Genomic DNA, 24,179 nt, shown 5'->3' with positions numbered 1-24,179 from the left:
AGGGCACAGCCCAGCCGAGCAAGGCAGGCGCACTGAGGCTTTGCCCCGCGCGGCGTGGGGACTGTCTACCCGGGGCCTTGCCAGGGCCACGGATTCCAGGAAACCGTAATCAAAGGAAGGCAAAGAGGAAGCCGATAAGTCTAAAGTTCCGACAGAGCGAACGGTTAGATCAACAGTTTTCCTGTCAACATTTCAGATATTCTTGGGGTGAGGCGTTAATTTTTTAACATCTAGATAAAAGATTTTTTAAAAGAAGTTAATCCCTGAATCTACAGAAGAGCTCTTTCAGGTGTGAACTGTTTTATGGGGGTGGGGGGGGGGAGCAGCTAAAGCCCCACCCCCATGCAAGTTTCTTAGGACTCATCACAAATTTGCTTTTGCTTCCTGATTTCCTGGGAAAGTCTACTGAGGCTGGAAATGGACAGAGGGCGTTGAGCCCTTCAGGGAAAGCTTTCAGACGTGTGTATTTCTTTTAACTTGAATCCACTAACTTTCATATGTTTCCAATCATTTTGCTGGCCACCTTTGGCATTATCATTTTATTTTCCACGCAGCATTTTTTCCCCTCCTTTATGCTAATGTCTTTTCTCTGCTGGGAATGCTTCATGTTTAATCTTTTGGGCCAGGATTGTGCATGGCAAAGGAAAGTGGACATTTAACAGCTTTTCTCCGGGTCACTGTGGGTGACCGGCCATCTACCTACTCACTATTACAGTTTAAAAAAAGTAGCGGTCACAACCGGCGTTGGCGAGGATTCGGAGGAAGGGGAACCCTCGTACACTGTTGGTGGGAATGCAAGCTGGTGCAGCCACTCTGGAAAACAGTATGGAGGTCCCTCAAAAAAGTTAAAAGTAGAACTAGTCTATGACCCAGGAATCACGCTACTGGGTATTTACCCAATGGATACAAAAACACTAATTCAATGGGACACATGCACCCCGATGTTTACAGCAGCATCATCTACAAAAGCCAAACTATGGAAGAAGCCCAGATGCCCATCAATAAATAAATGGATAAAGATGTGGTATATATATATACAATGGAATATTATTCAGCCATCAAAAAGAATGAAACCTTGCTGTTTGCAATGACATGGATGGAGCTAGAGATTATAATACTCAGTGAAGTCAGTCAGAGAAAGACAAATACCCTATGATTTCGCTCATCAGTGGAATTTAAGAAACAAAACAAAAGAGCAAGGGAAAAAAGAGAGAGAGAGAAGCCAAGAAACAGACTCTTAACCCTAGAGAACGCACTGATGGCCACCAGAGGGGAAGGGGGTGGGGGATGGGGGAAATAGGTGTTGGGAATGAAGGAGTGCACTAGTCATGATGAGCACCAGGTGATGTATGGAAGTGTTGAATCACTGTAATGTACACTTGAAACTAATGTAAAAGTAAGATTAAAATAAAATAAAATAAAAAATAAATAGGTGTGTAATACCACCCTCTAAGCAATGGAAACAGAAAAAGGACCAAAAAGGAGAGTGTTTTGGTATTAAATGAGGTATTGACAGAAGAAGAATGGAAATAATTCCAGTAATCCTAGATTAGGATATCTATTTCAATAGCTTCAAACAGCTCCCAGTGACCACCCTGAGAGCTCAGGCTGAAAGGAAACCCTAGCAAACAGCACAGCTCAATCCCAATAGAGCTTATAGAAGGAAGGATAACAACTGGTTGAAGGGGAAAAATCCTCCAAGCATTAAGTGTTATCATACGAATCCTAACGAAATTGATACTGAAAAGTAAAATCAAAGTCTTTACTAGCAATTTTACAAAAGATCAGAAACACTCTACATTTGGCCCTTGCTTATACTAATCCCACAACAAAAACTAAGTAATAATAATGTGAAATATATTTGTGTGACATCATTTCTAGGAGATTAGGGGAACATAATCCAGCAAGGTAGCCTTTTGGAGATTTGTGGTGAAGTAGAAATTAGTAATATTTATGCGGCAATAGTCCCCTTTGAAAATCTAATGAGTTATATGGTCATCTTTCCAGAATAATGCACACGTATACAGAATTATGGGTATGATTTTGAACAATTGGTGGACTCCGTAAAGCCTACCCATTAGCCCCAAGAAGTCAGCTGTTGAAACTTTAGTCAGAGCAAACTTTTTTTCCCCCCAAATAGAGGCTTCTTTGTGTAAGGAGCCATTTGGCACCATTTAAATGACTCAAAAAAGGGCTGAGTTGATGAGAACTTATGAAATACACCACCTCTGGCTTTAGGATGATCTTAAGTTCTGCTTTGCCTAAAACAGTCCCTATGATACCTGTTGTCTTGACATGTATTAATAGCTCCTTCTTGCATTCTCTGAGGTGTCCCCATTTGATTAACAGATTATGTAATCACTCTACTTCTGATCCCCTTTGGAAAACATTATTTAATAAAATAGAAGCAATCAAGAAATGAAACAACCAGACAAGCTCAGAAATCTTGAAGCCGTGACTCTAAGACTGGCAATGGATCCAGTTAAGCCTAGAACTAAAGCAAGACGACCCTAGAAATTGGGGGTTTGAGAAGAGAATAAAAAAAGAACATACCTTGACATACAAAAATACTTATCAAAATTTGGGAAGGGAAGGAGAGGGGCTAAGATGTTAATGATACTAAATTCTTTACTGTCACGACAAACAGTCACTTAAAACAGTATAAAATTAAAACCCAGAGTTACATTTTTTTTTTCCAAATCTGGTAACTTATCTTTGTTTTTTAACTGTAGTGGGTCCTTTAAAAATATTCTTTAAAGAATATTCTTTAGGGAAGAAATATTTTTCTGAAGCTCAGCAATACCATCACCATCTCTTTGGTTTCTTTTTGTCAAACTCAAGTAAAATTAAATATAGTATCTCTGGTTTTGCCTTTATAATATTCTCTGGTTTTGCCTTTATAATATCTGTATTAATAACTTGCACATGACAACCTTAGTCCTATGAAAACATCTGCATGCCTGCTTATTTATATATGTTCGTGCCCAGAGAGAGATGGCTGGAGTAATAGTCACTTAGGCCAAATGAAAAGGAGCTCACAGCAATTTTTATGCCAATCTTTGTACTTTACTAGGGGCTTGAATTTTTTATAATTTTTTTGAATTTTTTATAACAAACTTGTGTCATTTTTATAAGACTTTTTTTAATTCTTTTTTTTGAATTTTTTATAATAAACTTGTGTCATTTTTATAAGAATAATAAAATGATAAAAAGAATATCAACTCCAGGGTCAAAACTCAAGTTGGGATTAGGTAATCAAATCAGTCCTAACAGGAAAAATCAGGTGGGGCCCAAAGTACTTTCCGAATATTCCTTAAATAACTGATAAAAGATGGTAATCAAGCTTGTGTATATAAGCCAATCTAGTGTTGTCATCAATTAGTAATTGGACCTAGAATTAATATTACAAATGAATAGTTTTGCATAGCATAAAATAAAACTGTAATGCAAAATGAAAATATTTACAGTGTCTTAAATTACATTAGTCCAATAGTACCTTTTAATTTTGTCAACTGTTTATAGTTAACATACATCAGTCACATGTTTATATGATACAACTTAATTGAAGCCCTAGAATTCTACTCCATTACTTTAAAAAGCAATAAAAAGGCCTGGGGAAAAAAAAAATCTGAAGACAGAATTTAGCATGAGTTTGTTTCCACCTAAGATAATCTAAATCCAGGTCTTCCAGATATTTTCATTTTGTTCAGGCTCATTTGTCTGGCTTGGTTACATTAGCCAAAATATGATTTCAGAAATGACTAAATGGAACCGTATGGTATTAGCCATCTTATGCTGAAAAGTGGCAGCCAAAAGGATAATTTGGGGGGATGGATGGATTGAACCATCCCCTGGGTCCTGTGTTGCCCAACTGTGGCTGGACTGACAAGTCAACATATAATTTTCAGCCTCCCAGCTGCCCCCCTCTCTTCTCTGCACTTGACTATGTTTTGTGCAGACTTGGCCTGTCTGATGTGGTATCCAGAATTTCTGTGGTTCTTCGTGGCTACAGAATAAAGGCCAAACATTTCATGCTGACTTCATTCATGCCAACTTTAGCCCCGTGAAACAGGTCTACTAGCAACACCAAACTCAGCCCCAGACCCCAGGCCCACAGTCCTCAACTTTTCCTACCTTCATGACTTTATTCGTCTGCTCCTTCCAGCAATAACTATTTAAATGGAGGATAGCGTCTTCCCCGTGCTGGAGGTTATGGGGAATGCCAAAAACCTTAACTCTCCTTAGTAATGGAGACTAGCATATCAATTACTCATTCAATTAGAAGGCAAAATTGGTTAAGTGCTGTGATAGAAGGGGCCCCACAGGAGCCTCCAATAGGAAGGAAGGAAGGGTTTTGACCAGAAGCCAGTAAAATGGGCTGTTGAAGCGGTAGAAACGTACTTGACCTATTCAACAACTGTTTAATATTACTGTAGTCAGTTAACATGAGCACATTCAAGTCGGTCATGAAAACTGATTAGAGAGAGTGTGAGAGCAAGGATCAGTCTATTCAAAATAGGTGGTCAGTCCTTGAGAACACACTCAAAGTTTGGCACCTCTTCAAAGCATCCTGCCACCTTTCCGCTTGGGTCCTGACCCCAGACTTCACCTTCCTGCCACAAGAAGCTAGCCATGCCTCAGATGCTGGGGAGTGATTTGACAGAAGGTACTGGCAGCCAGCACTTTCTCTGCCAACAGAACAGCATCAGCCACTGCTAAGGCACTGTGCTGTTTGGGGCATCAGGCAGAGAGAGGGCAATGAGAAAAGTAACGCAAAGGCTCTTGATCGTACTGAGACCTGAGTGTAAGGTTGAGGATCTCATCTCTTTGAGGCAGAATCAGATGAAGGCATGGATCACATGGGGGCACTTTATACTTTTCCTAGATTAAACCATCTTGATTTCTTTCTTGTTGAGGAAATGCAGATGGGTTTTTGCCTGCCCTGAAGTAGACAGCACTCTTAAGTGATAATAAAAACAGTAAGGCACGTGTTGTGATGAGCACTGGGTATCATATGCAACCAATGAATTGTTGAACACTGCCTCAAAAAACTGATGACGTACTACATGCTGGCTAACTGAACATAATAAAAAAAATTAAAAAAAAACAATAAGGCAACTGGAAAAACCTGTGAATAAAGTATAACACTGTCATGACCATTACTTAGCAATAAGTACCACCGCCGCTTGCACCAAAGTGGATAGCACTCAGAGCCCTTAGGCTGAGAGCAGCCAGACACGGAAGAGTCCATTGCTGCCTGATTCCAGGGAGAGAAAATCCACACTAAGCTGTAGTGTTTAAAAATCAAATCAGGGGTTGCCAGGAGGTAGGATCAAGAATGAAGTATATAAGGAATCTTCGGGGTGATGAAAATGTTCTGTATCTTAGTTATGGTGGTGATATAACAGGTACATAAAACTGTCAAAACTCACTGAATTGCCTGAGTTTAATGAATGCAGTTTATTGTTTGTTTTCGTTCCCCAATAACACTGGTTAAAAACCACTCACGCAGACCTCATTTAGGGGAGTATCTTGCATTGCCGTGATCAGGGACTGCAGTCAATTTCAAGTCAGCAGTACACCCCGTCACAAATGATGTATCTTGTTTTTTTAAAAGATTTTTTATTTATTTATTTGACAGAGAGAGACACAGTGAGAGAGGGAACACAAGCGGGGGTAGTGGGAGGGCGAGAAGCAGGCTTCCCGCGGAGCAGGGAGCCCCGACGCGGGGCTCGGGGCTCGATCCCAGGACGCTGGGATCGTGACCTGAGCCGAAGGCAGACGCCTAACGACTGAGGCACCCAGGCGCCCCACAAATGATGTATTTTAGAGCGACGTTTGCCGGGCATTAGAGACAATTGTTAAGTCATCTAGATTCACAACCCTTTAATTTGTCTCCCAAGAAATTCTTGAAAAAAGAAAAAAAAAAATACCACAGAAGAAAAATGAAAAAAGAAAAAGAACTAGAGCGAGAATTAGAAAACGCTTTATTGAGTTGTTTGTTTTTTTTTTTTCCGGGACATCAACATTTTTACCAGAGACAATGCCCCAGGGAGTGGCAACCCCAGTCACATACAAATTCATTCAGAAAAGTCCAATTCTAGACTGTCAGGCCCTCGCCCTAGGGCAGAGATGAATAGTTTGAAAGTAGGGCTATCCCTCCGTGCCCACGTGCGTGGCATCTGGTCCGTTGGAAACATCACTCAAACCAGTTTCTCATCTTCCTGTAAAAGGAACTACAAAGTCCTTTAGTGCATGAGTGTGTGTGTGTGTGTGTGTGTGTGTGTGTGTGTGTGTGTGAGCTTGTGCACAAAGGACACAGGTCAGGTCAGTCACTTTCCGCAGGTGATGTCAGGGATATCCAAAGGCGCCCTTTGCTTCAAACTATCCATGCCTTTACATTTTCCCCGGCTTTGTCCTTGACCTCCTTCCAGCCTACCGTTACCATCTCTCAGTTCATTTCCCTCAAGAGGAAAGAGATAGAGAGTGCTGAGAGCTTTGGTTCTAGAAGGTCCCAAGTACAATTAGCTATGTGCCACCGGAACGCAGAGGAAGCCTCCCACGTTCACCCACTGGGAGACAGTCATTTGCTGGATTTCTTTGTCGTCATGGGAGCAGTTGGCCTGTTCATTTTGAGGAGGTCATTTCAGCGGGGCTGTGCTGAAGCAAACACATCAAAATGTAAAAGATGTCATTTTATTACCAAATATGTATGTAAATAAAATGCCTGCTTTTTCCTCCAAGGAAATGTGCTTCACACATTATTTGGAAATGAAACAAAAAATGCAGTAAGTTTACTTGTCCTTTTTTTTAATTTCTATTTTTTTTAAGATTTTATTTGTTTATTTTAGAGAGAGAGACAGAGAGGAAGAGTACAAAGGGAGAGGGAGAGGGAGAAGCAGGCTCCCTGCTGAGCAAGGAGCCCGATGCGGGACTTGATCCCAGGACCCTGGGATCATGACCTGAGCTGAAGGCAGACACTTAACCGACTGAGCCACACAGGCGCCCCTAATTGTCCTTTTTTTAAAGCGTGAATCATAACATCCCTGCATCAAAACAGCCATATGTCCTGTGTTCATTTGGGGACATTCGTTAACCTGAGAGTCAAGGAACCCAGAGGTGAGAACATCCTGAAAAAGAAACCATCTCCATTGTTCTGAACCATGACATTGATGAGTACATTAGAGAAAGGTACCCCGCCTTAACACGCTTTCAAACCATCTGGTTGTGATCATTAATCTGTAATGGTAGAAGTCACAAGATGCAAAATTGAAAAGTGATGGCCATGGGAGGGATACACATGACAATCCTTCCCGTCTCAAGACTTGGCCCCGGATCATTCTTCTATATGTTGACATGTACTTTGTTTCTGGGAGTGCGACGGGTGATAAGCCCAGTATGGCCAGTCTGTAAATATCTGGGTTCCATCAGCTTTTTTCAACTTCACAAAAGCCAGGAAAGCAATGAGGTTCTAAATATTGATACTGAAGGTACACTGTGAGCAGAAAGGACCTAGGGACACCTACTAAAAGCATAGCTCAGGCTTTTGGAAGGCTGAGACCTACCCTAAGTGGAAATGCATCTGGACGAATGGGCTGTCTATCAGAAGGTGATCCAGTGCAGCCCAGATATCGTTGCTCAGGAAGAATCTTCTGGTTACAGGCCATGTGCCAGGCACCATGCTAGCTACAGAACCAGGAACTGGTCCCAACAATTGGGATAACCGTACTTCACTCCCTAACTTTACTTGGGAAATATTTTTTCACTTTCCCCTAAGCCCTTTCTCTGGGACAGTAGGTCAGGCGGACAGATCCCTCTGTGGCATGCCCAGAACCCACTCCATGTGAAGTTAGTCAAGAAGCAGAGTCTGGGTGATCAAGGGGCCCACTGAGGGGAGAAAGCATTTTTTCACCTCTCCACCCGCTAATATGTTTAAACTCAGACTCTAAGTTCTAAAAAGTACTCTCCAGATTATGGAATCTCTCTAGGATCCTGTACTTTTTGTGGCCCTGTAAAATTCTTAGAAGGTTTGTCTCCTGGATGTTTGACTCACAAGAACTGCCTCTTTGTTCTGGGGACTCTCACAGGTGATCCAAATGGCAGCTGGCGGCTGGGGTGAGTTATGCTACACTCAGGCATGGAGGGTGCAGGCCAGCATTCCCTGCACACAACTGTCACACAACTATGTGCGTCCCTTCACAGGTCCCTCATGACTCAGGCTGTCCCCTTCGCAGCATCTCACCAGGCTACCGCCCAGAACTCCCTCCCTCTGCTTCATACTCTGGATCTCGGGTGGTAACCCGATGGACCAACGACCATTTCAGCCAAAAGACAGGCATGTTGTACTTGACTAGCACGATGTTCTTAAAAGTTTTAAATGTGATACCTTTAGGGAGGACTTATTCTCCAAAATACCACAGCCTCTACCTCTCCCTCTAGCCCTACAGGCAGCCTGCCCAAACCCTGAAAGCACTTGAGCCGGGGGCCCTGAGTAGCTAATTCCCCACTCCTCTCCCCGATAAAAGGTATTTGTCTAAGAAATAAGCCGAACTTGTGGTTAATTGGCATTCGTGTGCCAATAGCTAAAGAGGGTTTGTTATCCATCTAGGAAATCTTTGCGTTTTAGCTGGAACTCAAACGACTGAATCTCAGACTTTGGAATTCAAGACTCGCCGCCAGGTAGCAGGGAAGGTGTTAAAAAAAAAAAAAAGAGAGAGAGAGCGTGTACAGTGAAAATTAACAGATGGTCACAATGAGAATTCCCTGCTTTCTTTGAATCTAGCACCGAGGCAATTCCCACAGAGCTCGACAGGAGTCTTGACGCCCATCCTGAGGTCTAAAGAAGTTCTTACTTTAAAGGCTGAGGATGGTTTCCAAGACCGCATTGTAACTGTGCGCACAGTGACTGTGCATTACCCACAAGTCGTTGGCTTGCTGGACGATGTTTTGCTTCCCCCACTCCTGATCGCTGGCTGTCAGAAATAGGGCCCATCCTGCCAGAGGCTGAGGGTCTCCGCGGCTTTTGGATGGGTGTCATGCCATTGATGGTGCTCCCTTTCTGCATGACAAAATTAAACATAGAGGACTTGGGCCTTCACTGCTATTTTAGATTTTCCACACTCCTGACTCCTTCCATTAGGGCCAAATAATTGAAATGTCTGTGGTAAGTGCACAAGGCATATCAGAGAAGGCAGAAAGTTTGGATGGAGAAACAAGAGGGAAAGTTTTTCTCCTCCATACTTGTGGAGAAAAGAATAAAATCTCTTGTAGAAATCCTTGTGAATGTTCCAGTATTGAAAATACCTGACCAAGTAGCAGCTAGTAATTCCCCAGCACCTTCTAAGTGCCAGGCCTTGTACTAAGCGCTTAACATGCTTTAATCACAATAATTCTCATGATATTCTTCTGGGCAGGACTCCGTGCCCCCATTTTACAAATCAGGAAACGGAGGCACAGGGTAGTTAATAGGTAGTGAAGTTTGTTTTCACTCAGACAGTAGCAGGAAGGAGCCGATGAGGGATGATTTGTCAGACACCATCCCCGGTTCTGTGTGGGAGATCTTTCATTTCAGCCTCTCACAGTGGGAGGACAGAAGCTGGGGAAATTTAGTAATTGGCTCAAAGATCTGTGACTTCATTGTTCATCTACTCTTAGATTCCAGGTCTGTCTGATGCCGGCTGCTTCTAGGAACATGGTGGAGGTAAGGTCACCAAAGGTTAGCAGAGTGTCACACTCAGTCTTGTCCGCAGCATCAGCCACTGGGTAAGATTTGAGAGAAACCAGCACAATTCCTACGTCTGTTCTCTTGACTACCTCGAATTTTTATTCCTTTGGGTTGAACACTGCCCTCTTTCCAGATCCTCTTTCAAAATGCAAAAAGCCCTACGGAAGATTTTCCTGTGAAGGATTTTACTGGATTCTCCCAAGCCCCTTCCAACAATATCGAGAGATGGGGGTGGGCAGGGACAGGGAGGGTACACAAGGTGCTAAAAAGGAGAACAAGACCAGAATATGAGACCGGGTCACCAGAGACTCATTTCCCAAGTCATAATTTTGCCTGTGGCCATTTAAAGCATAATTTCAACAAACCTGACTGAGACTGAATGTGTATAATTAAGTTTCCATCCCCTCAGGCACGCCATACCATGCAAAGTATAAATAACATTTTAATATATAGGAGTAACAGCATAGCTCCATCTCAAACCTCAACAATTGTAGTTTGATTGTCTAGAAACCACTGGTATTTCACATTTCCTTCTGGTGTTTTCAAACAATTCTACCCAAATGTCACATCTGGAAGGATCGTTGTTTGAAATTGAATTGTTTTTGGAAATCACTGGTTGCCACGTTAAGGAATTTTCCGACCCAGCCTGTGTATTGGCCAACTATTAGAGTCTGTTACTTATGATGTGGGGTTTTGTTTTGCTCCTTTGAACGATAAGGAAGACTTCGCCAGTCATTTGGAAAGGCTGTTAATATTCAAGTATCTGCACATACCTGATTTTTTAAAATGAGCTACAAGTATTTGGAATATATGCTTGGCATTTTAGAATTGCTCATCCTGAGATACAAGGCTGAATAATGTAAGTCAAAGAACAAGTGCCAAATTGGTCTCTGCTTCTGAAAGGAATACAGTTTCTTGGCTGAAGTTTGTTGTTTTGTTTTGTTTTGTTTTGTTTGTCTTTCTTCTTCTTCTTCTTCTTCTTCTTCTTCTTCTTCTTCTTCTTCTTCTTCTTCTCCTTCTTCTTCTTCTCCTTCTTCTCCTTCTTCTTCTCCTTCTTCTTCTCCTTCTTCTTCTTCTTCTTCTTCTTCTTCTTCTTCTTCTTCTTCTTCTTCTTCTTCTTCTTCTTCTTCTCTCACATTTGAGATAAAACTGCTCTTGTCCCTGATGTTTTGTAAAGATATTGGTTGGAAGGTGAGGTGTATGATCAATTAAGTCTCTTGCCAAATTATTATCAAGACTGACTTTCCTTGAAGAAAATGGCTGGAGGATGTCCCTTGTGTTTGGTTCTGGTGCTCCTCTGTTTGGCATAAGGCCTGAACTTGTGGCTCTGAAATGACTTTCAGGTCACAGGTAAAATGAACAATCAAGGGAGCAGTGCGGGTAAGAGAGGAAAGACTCAAAAACTGAGAAAACCACTCAGTTTTTCCAGCTTTTATAGTTAGAGAGAAAAAAAGCAAAGCGTAGATACTATCCAACCTGGAACTTGAAAGCTGGGTTATTTCCAATGCTTGATTTGTCTCCAACTTATAGCTAACAGGCCCCCCAGCTCAGAGGGAAGGTCAAAGAAGAATATTAGAATATTTATATATTGAAATATTGGAAACTTCTTGAGTTCCTGGGCATATTAGGCCCTCGTTCAATCTCTAGGACATTTCTTCATGTGTAAGACAACTTCACAGAGGTAAAAACTTGAAAGGGAAGTAGATGTAAGAAGGAGGTGAATTATGTAATATAAAGGGAAAGTGAGACACAGAGTCCTAAGTCAGACCCTCTTGAAGCTCCACCTATTCAGAGGCTGAACTTCTGTCTGACGTTTAGCAGTGAGATTCTGTTCACAGGAGAATCACCTCTGTTTCAGTAAGAACTTCTTCAAGCTTGCATTGCCTTTGGTGAAGTTCTAAGAATCTTGGGAGAGATCTTAGTTGTTGACCCTGGAATTTGGATTTCTAAGAACTATGTATATCCATTCAGTCATTATGCAATGATTTACTGAGGATTCACAACCAGAAAATATGGACGTCTGCTTGGGCTGGAAGTAGGGAGAAGGAAGTGACAGGGAGCAGCAAGCACATAAAGACATACGAAATTACTTAAGCTGGACTAATTGTTTGAGACTGTAGCATGTTGTAGTTTGTTCATTTTAGGCCTGAATAATATTAGAATTTATTATATATGACACTCTCCTCTCACAGAGGTGACAGTATATTTGTACATATTGGAACACTAATGTAACAAATATCTAATATTGCTTTGGTCTTTGGGCTCTGGAAGAGGTAACTCTGTTATGGTCTCTCCTCCCATATATACAATTGTAATTTGATACTGATTTTTTTAAAAAAAATTATGTTAGACTGTCATTTGTACAGATGAGCATTACTCTTCACATTTTCATATTAGGAAATGATACATCAATTTCACTGATGATGCTGTTGTTCTAAAATTTGTAACTCCCCCCTACCCTCACTGCACACAGAGCTCACACACGATATACATGCACAGATTCCTTTGGGCTGGCTTCTAGAATCAAGAGTGCGGAAAAGAACTGGTCTGGTTACCTTTACAGTTGTGCCTGGTACACCTGAGAGTCATGGGATCCAAGAATGCTTCCCTGATATGGAGGCATGGTTGGCACCAAGGAAAGATGAAGAAATGGCACATGGAGTTGGACATTAGTGGTCCAGCTGTCAGCATCATCAGGGGGCAGTTTGTGAGGTCGATGCTGGTTTTCATGACATCAACACAGCTGAGGAGGTGAATTAGGGCCACTGTAAGGCTAAGAACTCCCAGAAGGATCCCACTGAATGTTTCATCCACCATCTCCAAAGACTTCCAAGCCATTCTTGTGTTTGGGAATCGTAGAGGCAAATGGTTCCGGGAACCTAGCCTTACTCTTGATTTCAGGAACTCAGTCTAACCGAAGGCATGAAGAGACAGATGACTAAGTAGACTCTTATAAATCAACCTTTTACTCCCTCCGCCTTTCTTTCTCATCTGATAGGCTTGATAAGCTCGACCGGTATTTAATTGAGAAAACATGAGATATAGGTGAACAGATCCAAGTTACCTCATCTTCCCTCCAGCAGCCTACAAACTGGCCTTCTCTGTATTCAACCTCCTTTGGACATGAGCAAGAACACCTCCTGTCAAACCCGCCCTCCCGGTGTGCTAGGATTCCACCCGCTGCTGTGTGTTTCTCCCCCAGCTTTCACACTTGTCCCTATGACCTCCCCTGCATCTTCAACCCCCTCTCTCCACTGAATCATGATCCTAAACATTCTCATATGGTCTAGAGTTTCCCATCTCCTATAGAAACCTCTCTTACCCCGCCATCTCTATTTCTAGCCCACCCATTATTTCTGTCCTGGTCTTCAAAGCCAAACATTTCAAAACACATCCCACTGTTATTGGTTCTAGGCAGTTTCACCATAAGCATCTTCTGCAAGCATTCTTGCTGCATACCTAATGGGCGGTAGGGCAATTTTGCCGTAAAGGATAAAATGATGAAAAAAGAGGGACAGGAGAAAGGACATGATGAAACCTAAAAAGTAATAAAATTAATAATTTCTTCCTTCATTAAGAGAGGTATCAGTTTTCCAAATCCGAGGGTGCATATTTGAAACTGAGCTTTGCATTGCATTGTGAAAGCCTTCTACGCTGTTTGTTCTTGGCATATTGGCACATGTCTGTCGATAGACGTTCCAAAGTTCTACGGGAAATGTGGAAGAAATGCTAATGTTGTAATGCACCACTGTCACTGATGCATTATCATTTTTTAGTATGGTAGAGGATAGTATGCAATCTGGCTTCACACTCTCTTTTTTTCACACTTCAAGTAAGTTTTATCACTATTTTCTATCAAGTCTACATATGGTGTTGTTATTCACTAACATTAAGATCACCATGTCTGTTCGTCACTGCACAGAGCTTTATTAGGGCTAGGTAAGATTTATATAATGTAAAAATTGGAATTTGTCAATAAAGAAATAAAACAAAACTGTCAACCGGTTATTTTGTCTTTTACAGCCAAATTGCCCTACAGCCAATTAGTTACGTGGTGAAAATGTTTGCAGCGAAATGCTTGGGGCAAAGGTGTCTGTGGCAAAGATGCTCACAGCAAAAATACCCCAAGGACACAATCTTCATCATTCACACACTCTGGAACCCCCATCACTACAGGGAATGCGTCCTTTCCAAGGTTATGAGACTCAACCCACACTGCCAAATCCAAGAGGTGTTCTTTTGGCCCTCCTCTGACTCCACCTCTCGGCATCCCTCACTGCTTTCCACACCCTTGTTCGTGACATTTTCTGCAGTGTCTCCAGGCTGTCATTCTCTAGCTCCTTCTCCTCTAACCGCTAAATCACTTAATGCCTCAGGGCTCAGCCTGGCATCGCCTTTTCCAACCCACTACTCATTCCGGTGACTTGAAATATATATTAATAATGCACAAATATATGTCCCAGTCCAGTCATCTCTTTGGAGATCCAGACTTCTATATTCAGCCTGACTTACCCACTTAGATTTCTCACAAGCACGTTGAATTTGCTGTGTCCAGAAAGGAACTATTGGTCTTAACCTCCAAGGTCCTCCCCGGGGCTCCAGTCTTCTCATCTTAGAAAATGGCACCAGAGCACTTACTCAAGCCAGAAGTCTGGGAGCCATGCTCGGCCCTTTCTCAACACCTCCAACATCCCAACTGCCACCGGATTCTGTCTATTATACCTTATCTCCATCTTCGTTATCAATGACCTTGGCCAAGCTTTCATCTGCTCTCAGCTGGATCCCTGCAAGAGCCACGCAGCTGATGACCTATGTTCACTGGGCAGCTTCGGGGACCATACTGTTTCTACAGCCTCATCTTCTGTGCCTGTCATGTCCTTCATCAGGCTCTGGCCACTTGACCTTTGGCCAGAATGTCTCTTCCTCTTACTATTCCCTTCCCTCCCACATCTTTACTCTTGGCTAATTCTTTCTTACTTGTCATGTAGCAGCTGAAATATCACTTCCTCCCAGAGGACTTCTCTAACCAAGATTATTGGAATGCCAACCTCCCATCATTAGACACTGTCATATCACAATTTGGAATCCTTTTTTTTTATTTAGTCCTGCATTTATTAGAAAATTGTAAAAAAAGACGAATAGATTTTGTTCATAGCATTTAAATAATTGACATCTAAGGCAGTAGTATTCAAGTCTGGCAGGCCACAATTTGGAATTCTGTATTTATTTCCTCCATAAGAATAAAAACTCCATGAGATCAAGAACTGTGCCTTTTTTATGACTCTATATTTAGGACTCAGTCCACTGCCCAACAATAAATATTTGCTGAATAAACACACTTCTGTCCTCTGTCGTACTTAACACTTCCACCCTTTTTGTATCACACGCATGCCATGTCTCTTAGATTTGAAAAGATAAGGTCTTTGGAATTAGATCTGGCTCTGACACCCACTACCAAACCCACTGTGTGACTTTGGGCAGGATGCTTCACCTCAGTCTCCCCAGATGGAAAATGGGAAAATCATATCTGTGTTATGGTAATACTCAAAGGAGATCATGCATATATAGGGCTGATCATAAAGGTACTTAATAAAAAGTCAGTTTTCTTTCTTCCATGCTTTCATATAAATTCCAAATGCTTCTAACCCAGTAGATGCAAACGTGCACACACATTTGACAAGGTGACAACATGCATCCTGCCCCTTCTGAGTCTTTCTGATTGTGACATGCCCACTGAGAGTTTTGCCTTTAGAGAATGAGAATACTTAGCCATGGAACAGCATTCATAATGCTAAACCAAGTATATAACTGAATCTCTAAATAACTGCAGTCTGTATTATAAGGGCACCTTCTCAAATATATTTGGAGGTAACACAAGAAGAACAGTATTTTTGACAGCATAGAGACCTGACTTTAAAAGAAAACGCCAGATGGCAGCACCAGATGCTAACGATGTGTCCGATGGGATTTTAGTTCAAACCTAAACATCTAGGATGCCAAAGGTAGCTTAAAACTCAATTCAGAGAGAATCATTTACAGAAAAAGGATGATTTCCCTAAAGAACACCTATTTTGTAATATAGTAGGGGATTTTTAGGAACAATGTTTCACGTGTTACAAGCAAAATTCTAAGAAAATAACCCCAAGCATTATCTAACCAATAAAAGATAATGAGACCAAGGTTTCATTTTGGTTTGTAGTTACATTTCATTAACTGCTGATCTGTGTTCCAATTAGCCAGAAAGGGCCTGAAATCAAAGAATGAAAGATGATCGGGTTCTAGAAAAGGGCAACATTTTTTCCCAAATTAAGATGCAAGCACTAAAATTTATCCACTCGTATTAAAATAAGGAGCAATAATGACCTCTATTACTGTACCCCTCAGCATCACTTAGGAAATTGCTTAGTAAAATAGACAGTAGGCTTACTAAATAGACTAAAATGTAATAGATTAAATAAATGCAATATTAACATTTAAAGGGATAATCTATGGGTTTCCATACTATGCATCAACATTTCATCTGGGCTTATCACCACTTTTAAAATCTTGCTACGGTGGAGATTGTTTATGCAGGCTTTCCATTTTTTTTTGGAGGAAAGAGACAAAGTGTGACTCAGCTCACAAAACCATCTAATGCAGATGCGGCGGCCCCAGGGCCGTCACACCTTTGAAATAAGGATCCTCACTCAGGGTTTTATTCCTCTGCTCCATACTGCTTAGCATCCTTCAGAGCTTGCCTGTGAGATCAGAAAGGGTAAATTCAGCCCTGTATTCTGGAAGAGAAGCAACGGCACAATTCAAGCGCATATGGTGGTCAGTGGGCCAAGCAAGAGCTAAAGCAAAATGCCCGCGGAAGTCTTGGAGAAGAACTCATCTCAGGCGGTATTTATTTGTGTTTAGATTTGATTGAAGGGTAACAGCACCCCTGTGTCATAAGAGAACTGAGCCAGTCTATGTTGGAGGAACATTCTGAGCAGAGGCGTATTTCCCTCTGCCAGCGAAACAGTCATTGTTGCCCAACTAGAGCGAATTGTTTTCCAAGCACCATGATCACGGTGCCGAAAATATTCTTCCTCACCTGAATTCGCTACAAGATTGAGCCCTCCGAGAGCATCAGGCGAGCTCTGATGCTGATCTGAAGTCAGACCCAGGATTCTAGATTCTGACTGACAAGAGAAGCAGCGCACATCTGAAGTGTGACAAGAACGCGTGTGTGTCATAACCAAAAGTCGGCTGTCACTGGCAGATAAATATTGAAGTCTAATCGTGCACAAGGCAGTGATTTTCATGGGAAATGGATGGTTTCCCATAATATCTCAATTTTGAACGATACAAAGAAATGGTGCTATCTAAATTTCAATTGACACAAAGAAAGAAAAACAGCAATGGATCAAATTGTAACTGACAGAGAAAACCACACCGCCCGGGAGACATTGCCGGCTGAAAGGCACCGTGGAATGGCAAATGTCTCTTCTAGGGAAGTCAAGTCCATTGCTTCAAGAGAACCTCTGTCTCCCTGAAGTCTACCAGTTTTCTCCATTTTAAGTCATGCAAGCTTGCTTTAAGTCTGGCAGCGAAAGGGACCCTATGTTGGATGACCTTCCTATGCCCTTCACGAAAGCCTGTGTGGTCCCCAAACCGGGCCAGCACACGTCTAACAGCTGTGAGCGCCGACTACCCGTGGACACGCGTCTCCTTGGGTCCGGGAGCAGGGTTTGTGGCGCTGTTACAGAGCCACGTCCTCTAGATGCCCTTGTTCTGACGGACAGCCCCCACTTTGATCTAAACTCCCCAGTCACCGAGGGCCATTGCTGTGACCTCTTCTTCTGACATCTCCCCTCCAGACGACTGGCTGAGTCAGGAGGTGTCTTCCTATGAAGCCGTGGGCCCAGGCCAGCCTCTGAGCAGTCGTGACTGAGTAAGAACACGCTGTGCTCAGCCTGTTGGCACAAAGTATGTGTTACAACAACAAGCACAGGAACCCTGACCACACTCTTCCCTGTCTCGAGATCTGTACTGAGAACATGTGAAGCAAATGCATACACTCAGGAAAACAGGGCTGCGAGTCAGAGAGCTAACGGACTCGCTGATTTGTGACCCCGAGACACGGATTCTTGTGATCTCTGAATCCAGACCCCACACATTTTGGAAGAAAAGCAACAGGCAGGAGATGGGAAAAACAGATCATGTGTAGGAGACCAGCCTTTCGCTCATGCCACACTTAAGAGTGTGGGTTTTGATTTCGGCACAGAAACTAGCCATTCTTTCTTCAATGTTCATCGGAAAACTTGCCCAGCCTCTCTTAGTCTGACTCTTGGGCTTTATGATCATGGTCTTGGAATCTACTAAACCAGTAAGTTTCTAATCATTTCATTTTAAACATGAAAGTGAGGAAAAAGTACTAGAAGGTTGCCAATGTAATGCAATAAAAAAGTAAGGAAGAAAAGTTGCAGTAAAAATAAAGGCTGCTTCCCGCCCCCCCCAACCCCCAGTCCTTCTGGTTTAATCTTTTAGAATAGCTTGGGTAACCTCAGTTTCCCCCAAGCAGTCCATTAGAAGACAGGGGTGCCTGGCTGTCTCAGTCAGTAAAGAATGTGACTCTTGATCTTGGGCTCATGAGTTGGAGCCCCACATTGCGTGTGGAGCCTATTTAAAAAAAAAAAAAAAAAGAACTATTCCCTACAGGTGGTGGGCTTTGGGTAGCAAACCATAGAGAAAAGATTAACCCGGGCTTAATGGCAGGACAAAGCACACGGACCACGTCTTGTGGGGAGCCACCCTCAATAAGCGTTCTTCCCCAGTTGTGGCTGATGGTGAACCTTCAGGTAAACGATACTTCACCATACAGGTCGGAGACCCACGGCGTCATGCTTATTCCCAAGTGCCCAAGCGGGGAGCAGAGCCTGCTGTCCAGCCCAAACACAGGCCACTGAGCAACAGTGGGAACTGAGCACTTCCCGGAACCACGGACCCACACCCCGTCGCTTTGGGAGTGCGCCCTGGGGTTAATCGCCCACGTATCAGAATCACAGAAGTGTTAAAAGAAAACATGCTGTCTTTGAGGAGTGCGTCTATTTCTGTGAGTGCTTCAGCGCCTAATTGTTGCTAAAGTCATTTGGGGTTTTTGACACAGATTCTATTTTAGTAAGATAAACTCAGCATAACCCGGTGTTGCCAAAAATGAATTCCTAAGGTAGATGACTAAAATAAACCGGTAATAAATATTGGCTGTTGGAATGGGAATTATATCTCTGCAATGTAGACACAGCATTAATGACTCATTTTCCAAAGAACAGTCTCTCCCAAGGATTCCTGGGATGAGGAATCAGGGAAGGACGTCCATCTCTCTTTCTTTTAGGCGGCAGAGTGTAAAAGGACTATAGACCCACCAGGCAGGGATGTTCTTATATCGAGTTGGCCGACCGAGATACAGGGTCCGACAGCGGTCAGCTTGGGCAGGATGCACTGAGGCATACATAAGGCATTGAAAGAAACCAACCTAGGGGTTGAGGCAGCTGATTCTGGGGATAGTTTTCTCTCATTCCCCCTGGGAAGGTGGGGGGGGTTGGAAAGTACCCATGGGTCGACACAATGCATCTCACGTGGCATGAATTACCTTATCAGTCACCATGGGTGCTGCCATGTTCCTTTGCTGCTTGGAATTAGGGGACTCTTTTAGGTCACCTTTACTCCCTAAGGTCAAATTCTGAATTTTTGGCCCACGAGGTTGAGCTTTACAGCTTCTCTGGTGTACCAGAAGGCAGTCTGGGGCAAAGGTCCGGCCGCAGTTTGGACAGGGCTCCTGCTGAGCTTGACTTGGCCCCTCTTGGTTGGACTGTCCAGTGGGAAGTGGCTGAGGCCTCTGTGGGAGTGGTCGGCGGAGCTCCCTGGGGAGCCGGTCATTTTCTATTTTCCACTTTTCCAGGCATTTGGGCTCATGAATGGGAAGGGACAGAGTGCCAAACTCCCTACCACAAATGTAGCAGATGAGAGTCTTTGGTCGGGCTGGGATGCCCCCAGCAGCCTTCCTGGGACCAGTACAACCGTCAGAACTGTTGGGGGTTGGTGCTCTGGGCCCTTCGCCCTTGGGCTTGCAGCTTCTCTGGTGAACAGGTAGCCGATCTGGTAAGAACGTGCGGCCACAGGCATCGCAGGGCAGCAGCTGAGACCGGGAACTCTGGAGCGCTGCCTCGTTCACTGCCTGCAGATTGGAGGACCCACTGCCCCCGAGAGGCTGTGGCTTGGAGGGTTCTGGCCTCCTCAGGCGCTTGGGCAACTTGCTGTTTTCAACCCGCCACTTCTCCAAGCACTGGGGTTCATGAATGGCAATTGACTGGGACCCAAATTCTCGGCCACAGATATAGCACACCCGGAATCCAGGCCTGCGGGAGGGGATCACGGGGGGGCTGGGCTGACTTCCTGACATAATTCTCCTACTGGACTGTTTTGAGAGCATCACCGTTCCGGGTCTCGTTTTCTGAGGTCCTATCCTTATTTTTCTAGCAAGACTAACATGCTCTGTGTCCGGCAAAAGGCTAGAACGGGAGTCATCACGTAGAATGGCCTGTTTGATAAGGAAGGTGGGCTCTTTGGAATGGTGGAAACTCTGTTGCAATTTGTTGCAAACCCTTCTCTCCTTTCCTGTTTCCATTAAGGAGCAAGTTTTTCTGTAGGCTTGCTCTGATTTCAGGCCAGAATCATTTTGGGATTCTGCTCGGAGTGAAGGTTTGTCAGGTTGGCTGTCCTGGGGTTCCACACTGTTGCCAACTCCTTAGACTCAAGGACCGTGACTCAGAGCTTCATTGCAGGGCAGCGGTCTGGAATGCTGGAAAGTCCTCGTTAAACCTCAGATGCCTCCAAGATCTGTGGGGGAAACATAAATCAAGAACTCATTACACACACACACACACACACACACACACACCCCTCTTAGATTGTAAGTTGATAAAGAGCAGTAATTTTTTTTTTTTTTTAACCTAGTATCCTCTTTGGCTAGATAGTAACTAGCACATAAGATTTGTCCAGTAAATGTTGAAATAAATTTGAAGAAAATTTCCGCTACGAATTGCACTATTACTGTATTGAAAAGAGTGTTCTGAGCAAAGAAAGATCAGCAATTACAGTATATTAGAGACACGCACAGCACAAACCAGCAGAGGCATGGTGGTGAGACCACGGAAGACAGAACTAAGACCTGTGACAATTAAATTAATGAAACTGCAGATAATAGACAAAGACCTTTTCCACTCCCTTAGGGATTCTTAGCTTTTTAGTGCCATGGATCCTTTTGACAGTTTCTCTGAAGCCTACGGTTTTAAAGGCAAAAGTGAAGCTAATTTTATTGAAACAGTTGATCGAATATCTTTGGTCCTGATATATATTTTATTCGAGATATAGTAATAGGCCACACTTAATGAATGCCCATTAGCCTAAGGTTAAGAACCCCTGCAGAAGGAATTCAATAGTGAATATTACGAGTATTATCAGGAAAACCCGCAGAGGGGGTAAACTTCTTATAACCTACCATGTATCCACTTTTCTTTACTATGGGAATGGAGTGTGAATAAATTGGGGCCATGGATGTCAAGCCAAGAATGCAACCCTGGCCTATACCCTTCTTGGTAAATTATCTGTAGATCTTCCCGGGGATGAAGATGCTCAGATTTTGCTTGATGTTCTTTATATGGCTATTGTGCTTAATTCCTTATCAGTATAGATACTAGTTAAATATTAGATAAGATAGATAATATACAATTAGATAAGTATTATCTATTTATATATTATAGTTACATATTACATATTATTATATATAATATATATATGAAGTAACTAAAATATGGAAGATAGATAATATAGATAACATCTGTTATCTATAAATATACTTTATATTTATATATTATATATTGTTGTATTATTGTATTATATTATATTTATAATCTATTATTTTAAATTATTTTAAATTTAAGTTATTTTAATTATCAATAGGTTATTAATATATTTAATCATATATAATTATATTTTATACTAGATGTTATGATAGATATTATCTATCTTCAAAATAATTTTTGTAAAAACATGGCTCATGATTTTCTCAGACAAGCCAGAAGGGCGGGTTGGTAAAATCTCATCCTGGGCAGGAGGCTAAGGAGTTTTTACCATGGGGCGAGGCATAAGTCGATTTCACCCAGGGTAAAGATTATTATCTAAGGCCCAAGAGAGATTACTGTCAGACGTCTTAGGGCCTCCTTCATTTCCTGAAGGGGGATTCCGTCTGGATGCGAGGCTCTGTATCACCGGCCCCCCATCACAAAGGGAGCAGCGCCTGACCTGAGGCTGGACCCTGCGGACCACAGCAGACCCCTGAGTTCAGGCGGCACAGGGACTGCCTGCTGGTAATATCACAAAGACCAAAAGAGCTGTAAGACTTATGCCTCGTTCCCGTATTTTGGTGCCAAGGAAGGTCTGAATCTTTGCAAATGAGACTATGGGGTCAGCTCTGGCACAGAAAAGCAAGCGATTCTTCATATTGACAGATCCTAAGACAGTGATATTAACACATGTGACAAAAGAATGCATTGGCCCCAGGATAGCCAGCACAGAAAATGAAGCTCACAGAAACAAAGTGTGTCACCTGACTGGCACCATCTGAAAGAGAAAGTGGATCTAAAAAACACAAGGAATCTAGGAAAATGATTTCATTAGGTTTTTATCAGCACATGGGGGAAATAACCCCCAAACCACTCTGCTTCTTTTGTTCTGGCATCTTGTTTACCAAGGATCCTTATTTTCCTTTCCCATTTTCCTTCATACCCGGAAGCTGCAGAAAACGAAAGGCCTTAAGAAGACAGGAAAAATCAATGCAATTAAATAACCTTACTTCCCCTAAACTTGCTCACAGTTTCTCTCTCTCTCTCTCTCTCTCATAAACACACACACACACACACACACACACACACACTGCTCCCAGCTGATCAGAATACTGGGGAGGCCCCATAACCTGCCCCAGCAACTCCTATCTCCCTTAGGATCAGGTAAGAAGACTAATAGTTACTGAACAACTATGCGTCAGATATGGTACTGATTTGTTATATACACAGTTTCATTTAATTCTCAAATGAAGGCAGGTATGATTGTTTCCGTTTTGTAAGTGAAGACACTATGAGTCAGAAGACGGTCCGTTTTTTTTTTAATTTTTTTATTGTTATGTTAATCACCATACATTACATCCTTAGTTTTGGATGCAGTGTTCCATGATTCATTGTTTGCGTATAACACCCAGTGCTCCATGCAGACCGTGCCCTCCTTAATACCCATCACCAGGCTAACCCATCCCCCTCCCTCCCCTCTAGAACCCTGTTTGTTTTTCAGAGTCCATCAAGACGGTCCGTTTTTAAATGGCAGAACTGGGGACCAATCCCAGCTCTCTTTGGCTCCAGGAGTCAGCTCTTTCCATGATTCATTTGGCCGCAAATTCCACCAACAGAGTTTCTTCCCTTTAGTTTTTATCCCGGTTTTAATGTACGATTCATAGGTCTCACGGGAAGGTAACCAAGGTCCCTCCGGCCTTTGTGTGGCCCTTGAGGAGGAGAAAGAGGTGAAAGGGAGGAGAACAGGGCGCAGGTGGAGACAAGCCTCTGAGATAGAAAAAGCAGGACAGAGAGAGACTGGGGATACGGGAGGCAGCATTTTTTTCCCCGAAGCAACAGGGCTCATTTTTTATTTTGCCGGAAGTGGTTTTCTCGAGGACCTTGTGCCTCTGCAGCATGTGCAACACGGATCCTTTTCCTGATCGCACCAACATCTCTAGGCGTGGGGACGGGCCGGGGGGCCCTGGGGTGGTATAACGAGCGCAGGGTGAAAGCGAAGGCCGCCCCAAGAGGCCAGATGGCTGCTCCCTTTGCAGCCCCTTCCCCCGTCTGATTAGGGATGGATCTTCATGCACATAAGCATTTTTCTGCTATTGATATTTTCTCTGCAGCAAACATGAGAGCATCATCAGACTCCTAATTGTATCTTCATCGTTTTTTCCACCATCTCTTTCCTCCTTCAATGTCCTTCTGAACTCGCTGCCTTACTGTGCTTAAAGTTATCAACATATAAAAGATGAGGTAGCCGGAAGAAGTGAAATTTTGGGCAACCGCAGTTTTGAATGGAGAACCTTGCGATGTTTCTTTCCACCCGCGATTCTGGCAAGGCCTAGCCCGGTCAGAGGCTCTCCCCATATGTTAGTTCTATAAGCACAAGTACTGGAAAATACTAAATACGTGTAGTTAAATCACTTAAGAAATTGGCTTGCCATGCAAACACATCATAAAGCAATGTTGTGAGTTCATAAAGAGAACTACTTTGCAAAGCCAGCCAGCTCTACCCCAAGCAACCGTGGAGAAAGGTTCGCTCCAGTTGGTCTGAATTCTTCATTTTGACCATATCTGCACACAGGATATTTAAAGAATGT

General features: G+C 42.9%; 1 protein-coding gene across 1 annotated transcript in view; it reads right to left on the bottom strand.

Annotated features, from left to right (window-relative positions):
• Window positions 1-20,375, bottom strand: part of ZNF475 (zinc finger protein 475) — a 29,211-nt gene extending 8,836 nt beyond the window's left edge. Inside the window, exon 1 of the mRNA XM_088023596.1 lies at window positions 19,341-20,375. Coding sequence (XP_087879722.1) covers window positions 19,341-20,375 — 1,035 coding nt within the window. The remainder of the gene's footprint in view (window positions 1-19,340) is intronic.
• Between the last annotated feature and the right edge of the window lie 3,804 nt (window positions 20,376-24,179).

This window comes from Eumetopias jubatus, unplaced genomic scaffold (genome assembly GCF_037043125.1).
Source record: "Eumetopias jubatus isolate StellerSeaLion01/CBP00866 unplaced genomic scaffold, mEumJub1_p1.0 scaffold_5, whole genome shotgun sequence".
Taxonomy (NCBI): domain Eukaryota; kingdom Metazoa; phylum Chordata; class Mammalia; order Carnivora; family Otariidae; genus Eumetopias; species Eumetopias jubatus.
The sequence above is the reverse complement of the archived record's forward strand: the minus strand, read 5'-3'. Positions and strand labels throughout refer to the sequence as shown.